The following is an 18,908-nucleotide window of genomic DNA, read 5'->3' as shown; positions in this document are numbered from 1 at the left end:
TGTTAAAAGTTGCACAAAGAGTAAGTTGTAAGAGTAAATACAGCTGAATGAAGAAAAAATTGTCTCTCTCTTTATTTCAGCCTGCAACAAAATATGATTATTTTAAAGGGGGATTAATGACATGCATTGAAGAAGTGAATATGTTTTAATACAGTGGTAGATATATTGCATTAGTATTACTATTTCTGTTGTTTTTGAGGCAATTGTGATTTGTGCATAACTTCTTTTACAATTTTTTGTTTGTCCTAAATACACATCATTCCCCCTTGTATTGATTTGTAGATGACAGTATCTACAAAGAAAGAATAATCAAACCAAGGGCCTTAGTGTAGCCTGCAGGACTGAAATCCCTGAATGCTATAGTGAAGCATGCAATAAACAAAGGCCATATTAGTTGGTCATATTGATTGTAATATAGATTACATTCCATAACGGTATCTACAAAGAAAGAATGATCTGTATGCCATTCAGGATAGGGATGCTTTTTAAGGCTCGTGATTATTTTAATGACCCATAATTATACAGTAGGTGAAAGTGTAGAAGTATACAGTACAGTCTGTCCTGTGCTCTTTAAGACTAAACAAATAGACCATCTCACTTTTTCAACAGTCATTACAAAATACAAGGTGACACAGAATAACAGGAATTTTGGAAATGCGTATTGGTAGCCATTAGCAGCTGGTAGCACTGCGGGTTAGTGACATTTAGCAAGTAAACACTCCGCCATTTTAGTAATCATGGATCAGTGGAATGGGCAATAAAATGTATTTCTTTTATCACTTCTAGTTTTATTGAATTGTAAAAAAAGTTCCCGTTTTTTGTGTCACCTTGTACCTGGATCACACATGAAACAATCATGAATCTTGTGGAAAGAAAAATTTTGACACTTGCCCAGGCTTTTTTTTTTTTTTTTTCTTCCAAACCGGGACTTTTGATCGTCCAGAATAACAGAACACAGTTACAGAAGTAAAAACTCCCTTTTATGTTTCTATATAACCTCCTGCTACACCACTCAAACAGCGTCTATGCGGCTTTATCCTGTGTTCAGGGTCGTGAGGGGGCCTGGAGACCAAGGCGGGGTCTCGCCCTACGCACACTACGGGCAATTTGGGAACGCCAATTAGCCTAATCTGCAAGTCAGTGGGAGGAAACCCACCAAGCGCAGGGAGAACATGCAAACTCGATGCACACAGAGACAGGAATCGAACTCGGACCTTGGAGGCGACAGTGCTAACCACTACACCACCGTGCCACCCCCTGCTACACTAATGCACTAGCATCAAGGGAAAAAAGTTTTCTTAGTACACCAGAGGCATTGTCAGACTGCCTGCTTAGCGTCGGAAACGCTGGCCTTCAATGAACTCCTTTAATTTAACAAACATGCATAAATGTGACATTTGAGTGATGTGGCAACAACTTCCAGCTGAGTTCCTGTAAAATGCAAGTGGTGAATGAGTGTGCACAGTTACCACAGACAGATGCACCTCTTTTGCAGGTTGGCGAGAAGATAGAAATCTTACCGTACGGTAGTGAAGTGTTGATCTGTTACCCTGACACAAAGTCTTTTGTAAATGTCAATGGCTTGTTATGCATTTAATTCATGAGAAAATTCATCGCTTACCCCTGATTTGGCTCGAACGCCCCTCAAACCCCTTTTGGCCATACATTAGACCACCCAACAAACATTGAGTAGGCCCCTCCCCCTTTGCCACCAAAACAGTGGACACACCTAACACCTTTGGATCACTTTTGGTATGTCATGATCACTGCAGTCTGTGAAGATCCCACAAGAATGACAGTTTTGGAGTTGCTCTGACCCAGCAACTGATCTAGCCTTTACAATTCGGCTCCTGTAACAGTAGCTACATTTTCAATATCTCGTTACAATGGTGGCTGGAGGTGGGTGGGGTATATTAGGCAGCAAGTCATCCTTTTTTTCCTGAAGTTGATGTTGAAAGCAGAAAAAAATGGGCATGCATAAGGATTTGAGTGACTTTGAAAAGGGCCAAATTGTCATGACTAAAGCACTGGGTCAGAGCAACTCCAAAACCACAGGCATTGTGGAATGCTCCCAGGCTGCAGTAGTCAGGACATACTGTACCAAAAGTGACCCAAGGAAGGAAAACCGGTGAACTAGTGAGAGGGTGGTGAAAGGATGGCCATGGTTTACTGATGCACATTGTGAGCGAAGATAGTGAGGAAAAGGGGTTGTGATAGAATGCTGTTAGAACACACAGAGTATCACTGTTATTACATACTTCATATTAGACAGGTGGTCCTTATGTTATGGCTGATCAGTGTCACAAAACCTCCTAGGTTACGTGCAGGAAACAGAAACGTGCGGTTCTTCTCATGAGTCTTCTAGGCCGAGTCGTTTGTTCTTTTGTCACGTGACTCCCATAGACGCTATGCAGTGCAACAGATTCAAAGGAACGAACGACTCGGACTAGAAGACTCGGGAGACAAACCGCTCAGTTCCGTTCCCTGTGTAATACACTGCATAGCGTGTATGAGAGTCACGTGACAGGAGAATAAATAATTCAGATCAGACGATATTATATCTCAGCTACTCATTCTGTTTATCATAATATATCCTTAGCTGCATTGTAATATTTTCATTACTGGAACTATAGCCAAAATTTGTGTACAGTGGCTCTCTTAGGCAGAGAGTTTGTGTGTTTGTTTGCGTGTAAACGCGAGCGACCCCCCCCCCCCTTCAGCCCCCCTTCTCTCAGGTTGCCAAATAAACACACAAACTTCTCTCTGTCGCGATTGTTTTCAAAGGTGAGGAGCTGTTTAATTTGTTTTTTTGTTGTTGTTGTTTTACTTACAGCAGTGATCCTGTTAGTATGCGCTCACATGAGTGTGACTAGAAACGTTCCTTGCTAATTTTTAAATGGTTTTAAAAACGGTCTATCCGTTAATGTGTGTGTGTGTGTGTGTGTGCGCGCGCACATTTTACACACATACACTCTGCGTGCACAAACGAAAACCCTTATCTGTCGGGATTTATTTTTACATTTTTTTTAAAGGACAGGTTAATTTGTTTTATTTTTACTTTATATTTTGTATTAATTATATTTATGTATTTATTTTTTTGGGCTGTAGAACGAATAATTTACGTTTTCATTATTTCCTATGGGAAAATTAAATTTGGTTTACGAGTGTTTTGAAATACGAGCCCACTTCCGGAACGAATTAAGCTCGTAATCCGAGGTTCTACTGTATATAGTAACGTGTTGGGGGTCTGTTAATTAAAATGTAACATTTTATTTTATTTCTGATCAAAAAAATTAATTAAATGAACTAAATGACTAAAAAAAAAAAAGATTCAAAGAACGAGTCACTAAAATGATACAAACTTCCCATAACTAGTGTGTGTGTGTGTACAGTATATAATAATAATAATAATAATAATTATTATTATTATTATATTATTATTATTATATTATTATTTTATTATTATTATTATATACTATATATATATATATATATATATATAGTAACCATACATTCGATACATACATATTGTTTTAACTTGCAACTATGTAACTTGTAACTACTTTGAAGCTCACATCAAAGACACCTGTCTTAACGGCTATTGAATCCACCGCATTGCGTTTAGTGGGACTTTTGTTTTTAAATATCGGATCACACTTCCGCTCTTCGTGGCACGTGTGTCTATGTTTTAGCCTAGTTAGTTCTGTGCTTATTCAGAGAAAATATATCATTAAGAAATTAATTAAAAATTTAATTAAAATAAGAAATAAAATAAAAATACCCCTGCACGTGCACCCCAGCAGCTGTAAGTACACCAATGCTCCACTACAGTGCACTCTTAGACTCTTAGACTTCCTGTTCACAATCAAGGCATTCAGCTATCTGCAAGTGTTCAAATCGCACTGCTTATACCTTGTTGTTATTATTATCATTATTGTTATTATTATTAATTTTTTTTCTCCAGGAGACCATGGAGGAATCGCCTCAGCTGAAGATTGGCTTCATTGGAGCAGGAAACATGGCTTATGGAATAGCAAAGGGCATCCTCAGATCTGGTAGACACTCTTATATAATACAGTATAATTATTATTTATTTAATAACTATAATAGACAACTATAGAGTGCATTGTAGATTTGGAGTTTCTTTTTCTTTTCTGATTGCTCCAAAAAAAAAAACAACACAACACAAAGGAACAAAATTCAATCTGAAAATGTATCCAAACTGCCATCTAGTGGCTGTGAGAAGTAATAGCAGGCTGGAATCCTGCATACAGTACAGTAAATGCTTTAAAAAAATCCTTTTGTAGCAAATAGTCAAAATTAAATCTAACCAGTTAGAGGAAACAAAGACAAATAGTAACTGCATGTTGTCTATGATAAACATACTTGTTTCTGTTAAAATTAGGAAGATTATGTTGTAGGGGATCTGGCTCAGTTGTAGGCCTTTTGTCCGCCGCGTGGAAGGCCCGGGTTCGATTCCCACCCAATGCCTAAACCCTAGTCGCCAGATGCAGTGCCGGTCCGGATAAAATGTCAGGAAGGGAATCCGGTGTAAAACCTGTGCCAAGAGCAGCCAAGAGACGAAAAAAAAAAAAAAAAAACGTGGTGTAGGGGATTGAGTAGAAGTGTCCAAACTTTTTTTTTTTTTCAAACGAGCTCAGATTCGAACATCAATCTCCAGTGTACCGAGTTAAACTTAAACAATTACTATGAACTTCACTTTTAAATCCAGGATGAGAATTACTGCCCTTTTTGCACATTATTTCTTCTGGTTCAGCAACCAGATGTAACCAATTGGAAAGACTAACATATTCACCTATTAAATTGTTGTTTTTAATGCATGAATTTAAAAATCTACTTCAGTCAGTCAAGGACTCATGACAAAGAATTTACAAAAATATTCATGCACAGTTTTAAGGGGTTGTAACGGTGCACGTATTCGAATTCATATCATTCGGTACAGGACGTTCTGAAAAAAAAGATGTTAATAATGTAACTTTAAATAAGGCTTGTCTATTTAAAAATATATATATTTTTATTATATTTAAAAAATAATATACTCCATCCAGATTGTACATGTACACGTACACAAATATGAAGGGCAATCAAGTAAAATCTGGGACTTACGGTATGGGATGGTGATGAGATGCTTAGCTAAAGTAAAACATTTAAATGGTGCGAACGTTTTTAAAGAAGGCCGTACATCCACGACGGAGGTGGCACAGAGACCGCTGTGAATCGTTCCCGTGAATATTCAGCGAGTGGAACACCTGATCCTTTAAAATCGACAGACAACTTGTACAATCCCCTGTACAATCCTAGATCCAAGCCATTTCCACATGTTTGGGCCATTAAAGGAGTTCCTGGGAGGCCGGTGTTTCAGACATGAAGCAGGAAGTCGGATCATGGCTCCGGCATACTGAGAAAACCTTGGATACCTTGATGGTATCCAAGTACTAGTGAAACACTGGGATAAGCAAGCAAAAGTCCCGGTTTGACTTGAACGCTCCTTGAACGAATTTATCTGCATGTTTACATTTACATTTAGGCATTTGGCAGACGCTCTTATCCAGAGCGACTTACATTTTTATCTCATTACACATCTGAGCAGTTGAGGGTTAAGGGCCTTGCTCAAGGGCCCAACAGTGGCAACTTGGCGGTTGTGGGGTTTGAACCTGGGATCTTCCGAACCATAGTCCAATGCCTTAACCACTGAGCTACCCCTGACCCCATATGTTCATTATGTTCATTAATATAGCGCTAATACTTACAGTACAAATCGCTTACTTTGACGCTAAGAAGTTTACTTTGTTTATTTATGATTGTTGATTTGACATCATGAAACTTCGGAGCACTTTCACAGAGAAGGTTATTTGTTCACATGAGTTTTACTGTACCGTATATGCAAGATCTAATTGTAGCGTTGCCAAATGTTCAGTTTTAAACCCCGATCCTGGATTTGTGTGTTCTGCATTGTTAGGTGATGTCATCGCGTCTAATGTCACTGTAAGCGCCCCGTCTGAAAACAACTTTCCCCGCTTCCGGGTAAATCGCGCACACATTGTATGCACGATGAAGTATAAAAAACTCACAATGCAATCAAACATGCTTCCATAATTCTGGATTAGGATTACAATTTCCTAAAATCTATATCCTGACCTCCAGGCAATGGGAGTTGCAGTCACGCACTCAAACGAGGCAGTTCTTCGTGGTTCTCGTCTGGTCTTTCTGGCAGTTAAACCCCATCTGATCTCTCCGGTCCTAAGTTTACTCTCGGAGCATGTCACCCCACAACACGTTATTGTCTCTGTTGCAGCCGGGGTCACCATAGCGACCCTTGAGAAGGTGAGATATTTTTCTTTCTATGTATACTTTAATAGGACCAGCTGGGTATTTCTTTATTTATCACTATTCTGGTACGATGTATAACGTGATGCAGTTAGATGCAGAGTCAAGCGACATACTGTAGTTCATATTCGGGAGGACATTTCTGATTGGTGGGAGAGATCAAGATCGGAGGAGAATGGGGATTCAGACCAAGGCTGACTGTATAGTCGTACGCATAAGCAGGAAGTAAATTAATACTTCTTTACAAATTTCCGTGTCTAGTTGTTGCCCGGAGGATCCTGCGTGATGCGTCTGATGCCGAATCTCCCGTGCATGCTCCAGGAAGGAGCTCTCCTCTTGGCAAGTGGAGCAGGGGTCAAGCAGGAGGTAGCGTCTCAGCTGAAGAGTCTCCTTTCCCCTTGTGGACTGGTGGAGGTCGGACCCGAGTCCTGGATCGATGCCCACACAGGCCTAAGTGGCAGTGGTGTCGCTTTTGTGAGTATAAACGCACTAGTGCTTGGAAAACTTGTGACATGGTGCATATCGCCGGGTCGGCTTGCGACTTTTCGAAAAATGGCGATGGCACATTTTATCGATTTAACATCCAGCTCTCTCTGATAGGTCTACGTGTTTGCTGAGGCCCTGGCTGAAGGAGCCGTTAAAATGGGAATGCCGAGCGCGCTGGCTCAGCGTTTTGCAGCCCAGACTATACTGGTAAGTATTTTTACAGCTGTATATGTTTTAATCATTTATATATATATATCATATGATTTTATTACAGAGTAAATGGTTTTGACAGGGTGCAGGTTATTTGTTGCGAGATGGTGAGAAGCATCCAGCACAGTTAAAGGCAGAAGTGTGTACTCCAGGCGGGACCACAATCTACGGGCTTCATGCGCTGGAAAAAGGAGGGATCAGGGCCGCCGCCATGGGGGCCGTGCAGGCGGCAACAGAAAGAGCAAGAGAACTGGGGGACAGCAAGACGGTCTGAGAGAAATCAAGGGAGGAAGAGAGGCGCCATGGCGAGCATGGCAATGTAGAGATAGGGGTATGTGTGAGAGGCGTTCAAGTCAAACCGGGACTTTTGATTGCGCAGAATGACAGAACATTTCATCAGTTCTGAAAGTAAAATCTCCCTTTATCCCCCTCGGAGAAAGGTTAAAAAGCAGCACTAGAACTGTCTTTAACTGCCTGTTTAATTGTACATTAAGTTAAATGCACATAAATTTATTAAAGGAAGTTATAAATTCCAACATGAATGTAATAATAGATTGTATAAATAAATCCATACTTATTCAAAGGCTTTTGTTTCTCTCTCAAAACTACAACGTTGATGTGTTATTTTGGACGGATGTTGTATGTGCACAAAACAAGGTTCATCATCGTTAACACTCGCTAAAACTCACATGGTTGCCACGAACACTTAAGTGATGACCTGATGTGACTTTAGAGAAAACGCCAGGCACTAATGTCCACCATAGAGGTTGTTATGTTGACTAGGTATTAAGCGACCTGTAAAAATCTACTTTTGAAACACATCCCTAAGCGGAAGTGTGTGTGCTCAGTATGTGGTGAATCTGTACTATTTGACAGGGTTGCCAAAAGTGGAACAGGTGATCTCGATATTCATCTATTTCAATATTGTGGTCAGTCGTCAGTTATAAAATTTGACTAATTAATCATTCTTTATTATCATTATTTATGCAATTATTATTATTATTATTATATGAAAAAGAAATGACTGTAACAGGCTAGTTACATAACATAATGCTCACTAAAACATCTCTTGAAATCATTGGGATTCACCAGTTAACACACACCCTGACCACAATTGACCTGACCTGATTGTTTTGAAGAAAATTATAACGAGGTCTCAGGTCACATGATCTCAGTGCCGTAAAAAGAAGGTTGGGTGTAATTAGCATACTTTAGGTACAGGTTGCACAAAACAAGTTTTTAAAAGAATTTTTTTGTAGATAGATGTGCAAGGCCAATGTGATAACTGTATCATTCAACATTTTTATGAATATTTTTTTTGGTTTACTGTGAACTTGTACAGTCTGAAGAAAAATCTTTAACAAACCATGTCTACTAGGGATAAGAATCACAGGGGCCACCCGATACGATATTATCTGTGCTGCCTGCCATTCGACTTTTCCTTCCGTCTCTATTGTCTTCATTAAGCTGCCTTGCTGGCATTATCATATTGGAACAAGTTTAAATGGAGGGAAAATGTAATGTGACTACGTCCAAAGATGGGTTGGCCCTGGACAATACCTCTTGCTTGGATAAACAGCTGTTCCCAAATTGCCTGGAGTGTGTGTGTGTGTGTGTGTGTGTGTACCCTGCCTCGTGTCTTAAGCAGGACATTAAATAATAAAATGCAGCATATTAAATAATAAAATGCTGATTATTTAAATCAGGGTTAAATCAGGGAGCTGAGAAATCACCAACGTTCAGGTCAGAATTGAGTACCACTGCTCTAGAAACTGACTTTTCACCTCTCACTCATTGTCCATACCACTTTATCCTGTATACAGGGTTGCAGAGGGCCCGGGGCCTACTGTATATCAGGATACTTATGGCATGAGGCGAGGTACACCCTGATGGGGTGCCAATCCATCGCGGGGCACACACATTCCCACACACTACGGGCAATTTGGAAATGCTAATTTGCTTAATCTGCATGTTTTTGGACAGTGGGGAGTACCTGAGGGACACCAACTAAGCATGGGGAGAACATGCAAATTCCATGCACAACCTTGGAGGTGCAAGGTGACTACTAAGAACTGAGGCTTAATTTTTTTTAATTATTATTATTTTTATTATTTATTTTTGTGATTTGACTGTGATGCTCAGTTGTCCGTATACTTTTGAACATGTAGTGTGGATTGGATTGCAGCAGTAAATATAGGATGGAGCAGCTACTAAAGATGAATGAATGCCTCGCACACTAGGTGACGTAAACTGTCTGTAGTGAAGCCTAACGTCTCGTTTCCCCACCTTTACTGTCAGCGGCAGCGCGATTTAAGTCGAATTCTCGCGAGACTCGATGGGCTGTACCATTTATGAAGGGGCATAGTGTGCAAAAAGTTATTATTCTCACTTTATTTTTAATTTTTTGTAAATAAATACTAACCAAATAGCGTTTGAAAAAGCGTGCGCGATAAAATGAGTAGATGATTTATCACATTTGGAGTAAATAGACACGTTTATGAGGTGTACCGGTGCAGTAGTTGTTCCCCGACGCGGTGAATGGACTCGACCAAACGGCCACGCTCTCTCCTCAGATCTGTCTCACCAGGTCGCGCTCGAGCTTCTGACCAAGCGTTTCATTAAACTCTCACAAAGTAAGTATGTCTAAATTTTATGTGTATGTTACGAAGTAGAATTCCTCCGTAACATATTCGTCCGTAGAGAAATCTGTAACTTTATTTTTTTCTCCCTTATAAATGTTAATCAGTGTCTTGTAGTTAAGGAGCTGCTGTCACGAAAGTGCTAACATGAATCATACGGGTTTTATTATAAGGGTTATATATGCCACAAACGTGGTCTCCCTTTTTATTTCCTTTTTTTTTTTTATTAAAAAACCCCCAAAAACTATCCATTATCATTTTCGAGTGTAGATTTTAATGGTTGATGTGCTTAATGTAAAGGTTAATATAATGGGTCTCGGCGTTCACTAAATGCGCATGCGCACTGCTGAAGGCTGTCGTCACGTGGCTGTCGTCACACTCATTTTTGTACCTTTTTTTACATATTAATTTAAGTTTGGTTCTTTTCCTGAACATATGGATGGATTTTAAGTATGTAATCAATTCATGCAATGCATTTTTAATGCTATACCTGTAATATTTTAGTAATAAGTAATTATCTTATCCAGAATCCTATTATTATCTCTTTTTTTTTTTTAATTAGAGCTCATTTAAGTGCTTAAGGTGAGTCTATATCTCCACTTGAGATGCATGAAGGTGTAATAGTTGGTAAAATAATATAAAATCAAGCCTGATCGTGGCGTTATGTTTTTTGTTTCGTGCTGCTGAATGGATGAAGAACAATCTGAGCACATATTAGTGCTGTTTGCTTGATTATTGTGTCACTCTTTACTAAAGGTAAGGTGGGGTCAGGTTTGTATACCACAAGTTGGAGACTGTTTGTTTTTTTTTTTTTAATGTCTGGCTGTATAATGCATGCCTGTAAATCCTCCATTGTGCAGATTTACGCCGTGCCGTTCTGATCTACGTCTTGTGCTGCATTTATTTCTACACTTTATATGTACAACATAATATAAAATCATTTCTCCTGTTAGTATGCTTGGTGGAACTACAGTGGACACAGTTTACACCTCAATGTCTTTGCATGCATCATCTTGCCTAACTGTGCTTTTGAATTTCTTGTAATTACGGCAGAACCTCTGATAATTCTTGCCTGGCTGGAATTGATTATCTTTATTTACATTATTTCTTATTGGGATATTCATATTGGAATTTCACCCTTAAGAAGTCGCCTCCAGAAAGAATTAAATTCCGAGGTTCTGCTGTATTCTGACTATTCTTTATTTAACACTACTACTACTACTAACCCTCGTGACTCTACTTCTCTTTCCTCTCCTTCCTGCTTTCGGTCTGTCCCGGACACAGCGTAATGCCGCAGAGAGTTGTGGTCAATTCCAACGCAGAGGCCAAAACCGCCGGCCAGTCAGAGGTCGGAGGCTGTGTGTCCAGCGCGGTCATACAGGGCCTGTGTGCGGAGCGTGCTGCCGTTTGGTTCGACTGCAGAGCATACGAGAGAGCAGAAAGCCAGTATTATATGAGGCTTCAAGAACGGCAAAATGGGACCACGTCTGCTGCGAGCACCAACTCCCAGCGCAGCCGAGACAGTTCCTTAACCAAGCCTGTCTTTGAGCGATCTCTTAAACAGCCAGAGTCAGTGACCGCCCCTCGTTCCCTTCAGCTCTTGCCCGCTAGCCCTTTATATGACGAAGGCTACCTTTCTCAAACCCCGACTCCTCCAACACCTGCATCAGCACCGATCAATGGCCTCCCTCTTGTGCCTGCGTTTCTCCAGGGGGTGTGGTTTCAGAAGTCTCTTTACGACCGGGCCGAAGCTGCTTTCTATCAGAACCTGTATCGTGTGAATGAGCCTCAGAATGATTCCACACCCGATGAAAACCAAACGAGCCTCGGGCATCCACGTACAAAAGCCAAGTCTGACAAGGCAAAGGAGAAGAAATCTGGAGACAATGGAGCCAAGAAAGCAACTAGTGAATTATGTCACTTCCTGCATGCGGACAGCGAGAGGGTGTGGCTAGAACGCCATCAGTACTTCGAGGCTGAATCTCGTTTCTACCAAGCCGTTTCGAACAAAACCAGCTGTAGCCCGTCACCAAAGTATGATGCCGACTATGTACACGCATACACACACACACACACGCACACACACACACATTACAGATCCTACTCCGAGTGAAGTAACAGGGCGAGTGTGAATTTGTATCCTGATGATGGTGGATGGAAGTCATGCGAGGGAACAGAAATTAGTCTTGCTGTCTGGGCACGATGGATGGATGGATGGCTGGCTGGCTGGCATTCTCCCCATTTCCCCTGTCAATTATAGAAACCATAGCCAATCACATGTCATGTATGTGGAAGAAAGTAGATAACACTTTCCTCCGAGTGTGTTACGCTGCCCTGTAACCTTTTATCTTGAACGTGTCTTAGGGCGTTTTTTACATTAGGATCGTTTCTGAGACCATTTGAGCCCTTGAACAGTGAGAACACAATCGTTTCGTGCCCAAGAAGTGGTTTCAAGAAGACCACTCAGTTACGGATCGAACCAGATATGGAAGCAATTATACCTGTGAAAGAAAGTAGATTGTTGTTTGGATGTGACGTCATTGGTGAGGCCCCTCCGAAGTCTCCAATCCTGTTCTCTGACCCATGCAGCCGTAGCCGATAATGTGGAAAGGCACACGAGAGTGTTGTACATCTACAATACTAGGTGCTAGAAGGCGTTAACTTTCCTGTTCTTGTATTTATCGGCGGTTTACAGATCAAGTAGGTGCGTGCTGCCACCTGCTGTATTGGAGAGTGTAAATACGCAAGGGTATCGCTGGCTAGTGGGGGATCAGTCAATCCTGGGCACGGTACGAATCAATCGTGCCTAATATGGAAACGCCCTCAGAGGAGGAAGCACTATTAACCCCCCAAGCGTTTCCCTGTTGGTTGATTGATAGCGGAGAGCTGACTGGGGGAGGGAATTCCCACGTGACCAAATTTGGGAAAATACACACACACACACACACCTTGACAAGGACAAGCATAAGTTAAGTAAATGTGTTCATTGATTTTAAACCCATTCAGTCTTTTCATGTCTCGTATGTTCTGCTCATTTCATTAATTATATTTAATTTCCTTCAACAGTGTGTGTAACATTGATTTGTTCATTTATCATTTTTATGCCTCTGCTATCGAGCGGAGAAAATATCCTTCTTTTTGTTTTAAGTAGTTCTGGCGTATACTGTAGATTAGCATCAAGAAAGACCGGACTTGTTTGTGGCGGAGGCATCCCTGTTTATGCCATCGGCATTAAGTTCATTGTTTTGTTTGTGTTGTTTTGTTTTTTTGTCGAATTTGTTTGTTTGCCTTAACCTTCTTGTCACATCTTTATGTCCCTGTCTTCGTTAACTTCACTCACTTTAAACGAATGGTGTACAGGATTGTTTTTGTGCTGAAGTGGTGCCTCTGATTCATGTCTCCAGAATGAGTGCAGTTGAGTGCTTGGCTCAAGACCGGATATGGTTCGACAAACCTCGCTACGACGAGGCCGAGCGGACGTTCTATGAGAGGATGAACGGCCCTACACTTCCTCCGCAGGTACAGTATGCGCATGGTCACAGTAACGCGGATACGTAGTGTCTGTGCGCAAAGTGTTGTAACCCCCGTTTTTGTTTTTTTCCTACTTAAAGACGCAGGACTCAGGTGCGAACACTATTCTTCAGGACATCGCTAGGGCTCGAGAGAACATCCAGAAGTCCCTTGCAGGAGTGAGTACTGGAGATTTTTTTTTCTTTTTTTTAAAGGGGAAAATGTTTGTCTTCACCAGCACTGTGAAAAATAATTCAGTAATGATTCAGTAACTGTTTAATGCCTTTTAAATATTTTTTCATTTGTATTTTTTTAGTAGCATTGAAATAAATTGATTTATGATTATTTCAGTCTCCCATGAAATGGCTTGTCCATGCGTGAGAAATATTGTTAACATCCAAAGATGACCAAAATATAGGGAAAAAAACAGCACAAAGTCATAAACCTGTTTCTTTAAAATTATCCTAGACTGTTATGTCCTTAGATAAAGTATAAGGGTGAGTCCAAAATGCTCCACACTCTGGCTGTATAATTTATTTTAATTAACTTTTAGAAAAGACAAATGCATACTTTTTTCAAAACGTACTCTCTTTGCCTTCCAATACATTTTGTCTGTCTTTCAATACACTTTCGTATTCCATCATTAAAGAAATGTTTTAGGCTGAGCTGAAAGTGCACCGCTGTTTTTAATTTCTTTATCAGAAGTGAATCTTTGTCCCTGTATCGCTGCTTTCAGGAGACCAAACAGGTGAAAGTCTGATGTAGTGAAATCAGAATTGTAGGGAGGATGCTTTAACACAGAAGTGCAGAAGGCCGTCCTTCAAGATCACAACACCCTTGGATATCAGTCCTCTGCGCTTAATCCGAAGTTTAGGCTTGAGCTTTTCAGTAAGCGTCTAACTGTAATGAGCACTGCTGATTGGCGGACCTTTTTTTTTTTTTTTTTTGGTAATGTTTCAATACTGGATCTTGAGAATCCCTGAAAACTGTTAAGCATCAATTTTTCAGCTGATGAGTGACTTTTGAACTTTTTGCATTTTACTCAGACTTGTTGTGATGAATTCATGTCTCGTCACCAGAGGTGATTGTCTTTAAGAAACTTTCATTTTCTTTAGAGTATCGCTACAAATTTTGTTTGCCGATATCCAAACGCTCCTGTTTACACTCTTCCGTGAGACCACAAAAAATTAATCGCTGCACCCTGCTGCTCTTTCGTGCAAATCACAAGCGGGGCGTCCGTTTCTGCTCGTACTGATGTAACACGTTCACACCCTAACAGCAGAGACGGGAGCCTGGAACGGAAAAGGGCTTTTAATATGCAGATAACATTTATTATAACCAAGTGCGGATAATTTTTGACTCACCCTTGTAGAACAGATAAGATGTGTGTGTGAGAGAGAGAATGGTGTGTAAGAGAGAGAGAGAGAGTGTGTGTGTGTGTGTGTGTGTGTGTGTGCGAGAGAGAGAATGGTGTGTAAGAGAGAGAGAGAGTGTGTGTGTGTGTGTGTGTGTGCGAGAGAGAGAGAGAGAGTGTGAGTGTGTGTGCGCGCTACCAGCTTGCTCTCGCTGACTTTCTCAGCCCTTCTCCTTATCTCTATACATGTTCTTTCCCTCAGTTGAAGACGACCTTGCAGCCAGGCTCCGCCCATAAATCCCCAACCCCTTCCCACAGCCTCACTGTAAGCGCGTGTGTGTAACAGCTGCCTCGGTCGAACCTCAAATTCCCTGTTTGTGTGTGCTGTGATGTAGATTTTTTTTTTGTTTGGTTTCTTTATTTTTTTAAGCCTTGATTTCTGTCCTTTGCATGTGCGTGGTAGTGATGTCCAGTACGTAAGACAAATAAACCATCGTAGAAGAGATTAGTGTTGCCTGTAAACCACAGATGTGTGTATGATTGCATATGTATGTGTGTCTTTGTAGACCGCGGGAGGCAGTAGTGCTGAACACGGGGAAATTCTCACACGCATGAAGAAACTGGAACTGGAAAACCAGAGTCTACAAAAAAGTAGGCAAACGATTAAAACAGGTTTAAAAACTTTAAAATTTTTGAAAACTTGGACTTTAGAGATGACCTACTCATTTTTTTAGTCGTGGCGGAGTTGCGTTCTGCCCTCTCGAACCTGGAGAGTCGAGTGTCGGACCTGGAGAAAAGACCGGCGACCACAGCTGCGGTGGTTAACGGCTTTGCTTCATCTGTGAGTAAACGTAAATATATTTAATTAAGCCTTAAGGAGGAAATAGGTTTCTTTCATGTCTCATTTATTTGTTTTTGTTTTTAAACAGAAAACCGCTCCTCCACCTCCTGCGCAGAAAACAGCTCCCGCACCAGCAGACGAGGATGCCGATGAGGAGGACGATTTTGACCTGTTCGGCAGCGATGACGAGGTGGACGAAGAAGCAGAGCGTCTCAAAGAGCAGCGGCTTCAGGAATACGCAGCCAAAAAGGCCAAGAAACCCGCAATCATCGCCAAATCCTCCATCCTGTTGGATGTCAAGCCTGTGAGTTCATACAGATACAATCATTGTTTGTAATAATACAACATTATTATTTTTTCCCTTTTGTTGATCACCGAGGTGGGTTTAAAAGGTTATACCACTAAACATTTGTGTGCACGCGTTATGTGCAGTGGGATGATGAGACGGACATGGCAAAGATGGAGGAGTGCGTGAGGTCGATCCAGGTCGACGGCTTGCTCTGGGGTGCCTCCAAACTGGTCCCAGTCGGTTACGGTATTAAGAAGCTGCAGATCAACTGTGTGGTTGAAGACGATAAGGTGGGGACGGACCTGCTGGAGGAGGAGATCACTAAGTTTGAAGACTATGTAAGTACTGTGGGTATACTGGGGTACTTCACACTTCTGTATCAGGTCGATTCAGTTTGAAATTGTGATTGTTTTGTGTGGTGATTCGTGTCTCACCATGTTGACTCCAAAATCTTTTATTATTTTAAAATTTACAAGTGTGAGCCCTGAACTCATTTCCCTGTCATGTCATCCCCCACACACGTCACTGCAGGCGACCCTGTTTCACAAAGACGGGTTGTTGGAAATGGAAACAGGATTTTCATTTCTTTGTGAATTTAATCCAGAATGTCGGCAAAGTTGAAGTTGTCTCAAGTATAATTTTAAGACCAAATCTACCTAGAGCGGGCTCGGAGCATGTGGGTCACCTGTTGCGATAAACATGTAATGTAGGGAAAACCCGGGGCATTTACGTTCAAATGCGGCTTTCTTTTTATTGGAAGTCTCAGATTCCTCTCTGCTGTCTCACTATTGGGCCGTTTCCCTTTTTTAAAAAAGGTCTGCAGAGATGTTAGGTTTTTTTTACTCATTTTAGCATGAAACAATAGCTTAACTTTATCAGGCACCAAATATACAGAGAGAAGTATGGAAAAGATGTACAGATGGAATGGAATAGGAGATGAGCTAATAATTTTTCAATATAAAAAACACTCTGCAGACAGTCAGTAAATTAAAATAACATATAATTCTTTCTGCACAACCCGGTACCAAGCCATCCACGGCCTGGAACCAGTCCGCTGCTCGGTGGTTGGGGAGCACTGCTCTAAACTATTCACACATTGGCAGGCAAAACAGCATCCTGTGTGTTAATATCAAATTATTTGTCAGTTTTGTTTAGTATATATTGAACCTGGATATTTATAATATATAAATATATTTATAATATATATATATATATATATATATATATATATATATATATATTGAATCTGGATATTTATAAAATTGTGATACTAATAGAATCGCAATACAAATCAAATAAGCACCTGCGTATCATGATGGTATTGTATCGGGTGCTCCCTGGTGATTACCATCCCTTGTAAGGATGCTCACTATACCAACATGGATAAGCAAACAAACACAGTCGTGGTCTTTTTTTTTGTTTGTTTGTTTTGTTTGTTTGGTTTTTATTTATCAAATTGTTGTAATTAAATCTTTAACTATCCCTACATCGTACAGGCCTTGTTCATGAATGTTTTAAAAACGCTGACGTTCTTTGTACACCTGGACAGGACAGCTGATTTGTATTTGGTGACGTCCACAAACTCCAAAACAATAGCTGAAATGATGAGTACATAGGGCTGGGCGATAAAACGATAACGATATGTATCGCGATAGACACGTGATCGATAACAATAAAAAATGTGTTCGATAAAACGTTCGATAATTTTTATTCTTTGTCGGAAGAAAACAGAGGTCGCGAAGCTAGTTTGGTTGCTGTTATGCGCACTTGCTCCGCGACTGGCACTAGGACACTGAAGTATTCGCGATTCAGGAAGTATAAAAGGAGACAAGATGGCGCTTCACATTGCTCAGTCATTGAGTCTGCCCATGCCGTTTCCGACGCTTCGCCTAAACTTATGTGATTTTGGGTCCAATTCCTGATTGAGTATGTGTTGCTAGAACGCGGTGTTAGCTTTCCTGCTTTATTTTGTCGTTTCTCGCGGCAGCGCAACAGCCCGTTAATTCATGCCCATGCAGTGATGGGAAAGACAAACGAGTCGACGCATGTCTATTCTTTTATTTTCTGCGTTGTCAAGCGATATTACAAACTTCCGGGTGGATTCCGTACTTAAATCAAACCAAAAACTACTAAAAGAAAACAGGTTCAGGCTCTATGTTCCAGCTCATCTCACATTTCCGCGTTCACGCACATTGGACTGCATTACCCACAAAGCATTGCCCGCACTGGACTACACTCCCGTAAAATCAACCTCTCTCCCGCAACAGCGGGTATAATAGTGTAGTCTAGTCTTAGTGTAACTGCTAGTCTTCTGGTCCGCTTCCGGTTGCCCGTGACAGTTGCATTAACAAGGGCACTCGCTCTCTGGTAACCTAGCAACGTAGGGAGTGATACACTAACGTCAATCATGTAACAGTATCACGTTTGGTTGCGCCTTGTCTTTGTCTCATGCCGGTCTGCCGGATTCCCCTTCAAAAGCAGAAAATGCACTTATTTTATTACACTTTATTAGGCATTTCTTACATTTTCTTTCATTTTGCACATTAAATGTTAAGAGATAATTGTTAAGTGTTCATTGTGACTTTAGACTTATTTTTACATTTTAATTATTTGAGTTTTCCATGGTTTTTGTCATTTCTGTCTTAATAACTGAGGGGACTATGATTAGATGAAGGTTAAGTTTAAAATAAAAATGTTTAAATGTAATATATTTTTCTCCTGGTCCTTATTTTAAAAGAGGTCATAAAAATATCAATAATTATCGATATCGACCAATATAAAACACTGATATCGTGATACAGTTTTCAGCCATATCGCCCAGCCCTATGAGTACATGACAAAAACAAAGACTTGTATGTGCTATTGTTGTTTGTATTCTGATATGTGTATTTTTGTTGTCTTTTCCAGGTCCAAAGTGTGGATGTAGCAGCCTTCAACAAGATATAAAGCACTGACATACATTTTTTTTTTCTCTCATTTCCATCTGCACTACACATGCTCTTGATGAAACTCCATTTGACAATAAACAGCCCTTACTTTATTCCTGGACTTCTTCTGTTCTTTTATTTGCCCTGTAAAATGATACATACTCCTTTCTATTCCAGGGATCACAAATGTTAACATGCAAGAAAAACAACTGAAACCAAACAAATGTTGAGATGTACTTGCAGTTCACACTTTTAGTTTAGCTAAGATTATTTGTGAGACCTGAATTGGTATAAAAGGTTAAGT

At 40.5% G+C, this 18,908-nt stretch overlaps 2 protein-coding genes across 5 annotated transcripts; both read left to right on the top strand.

Annotated features, from left to right (window-relative positions):
• Positions 1-3,665: 3,665 nt before the first annotated feature.
• pycr3 (pyrroline-5-carboxylate reductase 3) lies at positions 3,666-7,621 on the top strand. The gene is made up of 7 exons (XM_053482613.1): positions 3,666-3,805; positions 3,965-4,055; positions 5,981-6,045; positions 6,166-6,345; positions 6,610-6,822; positions 6,949-7,041; positions 7,127-7,621. Exons 2-7 carry the CDS (start codon positions 3,971-3,973, stop codon positions 7,316-7,318), a joined length of 828 nt encoding a protein of 275 aa, XP_053338588.1. The 5' UTR covers positions 3,666-3,805; positions 3,965-3,970; the 3' UTR covers positions 7,319-7,621.
• A 1,947-nt stretch (positions 7,622-9,568) lies between these two features.
• eef1db (eukaryotic translation elongation factor 1 delta b (guanine nucleotide exchange protein)) lies at positions 9,569-18,717 on the top strand. Of its 4 annotated transcripts, none has more exons than XM_053482595.1 (9): positions 9,569-9,677; positions 13,088-13,202; positions 13,295-13,372; positions 14,810-14,872; positions 15,114-15,198; positions 15,282-15,388; positions 15,477-15,692; positions 15,821-16,015; positions 18,585-18,717. In XM_053482595.1, the coding sequence occupies exons 2-9, from the start codon at positions 13,089-13,091 to the stop codon at positions 18,621-18,623; spliced, it is 897 nt and encodes a 298-aa protein (XP_053338570.1). In that variant the 5' UTR covers positions 9,569-9,677; position 13,088; the 3' UTR covers positions 18,624-18,717. The 4 variants fall into 4 exon arrangements, with proteins under 4 accessions (XP_053338570.1, XP_053338575.1, XP_053338554.1 ...); XM_053482600.1 differs by lacking the exon at positions 9,569-9,677 and adding an exon at positions 10,420-10,439; XM_053482579.1 differs by lacking the exon at positions 9,569-9,677 and adding an exon at positions 10,976-11,717.
• Positions 18,718-18,908: the final 191 nt, after the last annotated feature.

This window comes from Clarias gariepinus, chromosome 2, assembly GCF_024256425.1.
Source record: "Clarias gariepinus isolate MV-2021 ecotype Netherlands chromosome 2, CGAR_prim_01v2, whole genome shotgun sequence".
NCBI classification, from domain to species: domain Eukaryota; kingdom Metazoa; phylum Chordata; class Actinopteri; order Siluriformes; family Clariidae; genus Clarias; species Clarias gariepinus.
The sequence above is the reverse complement of the archived record's forward strand: the minus strand, read 5'-3'. Positions and strand labels throughout refer to the sequence as shown.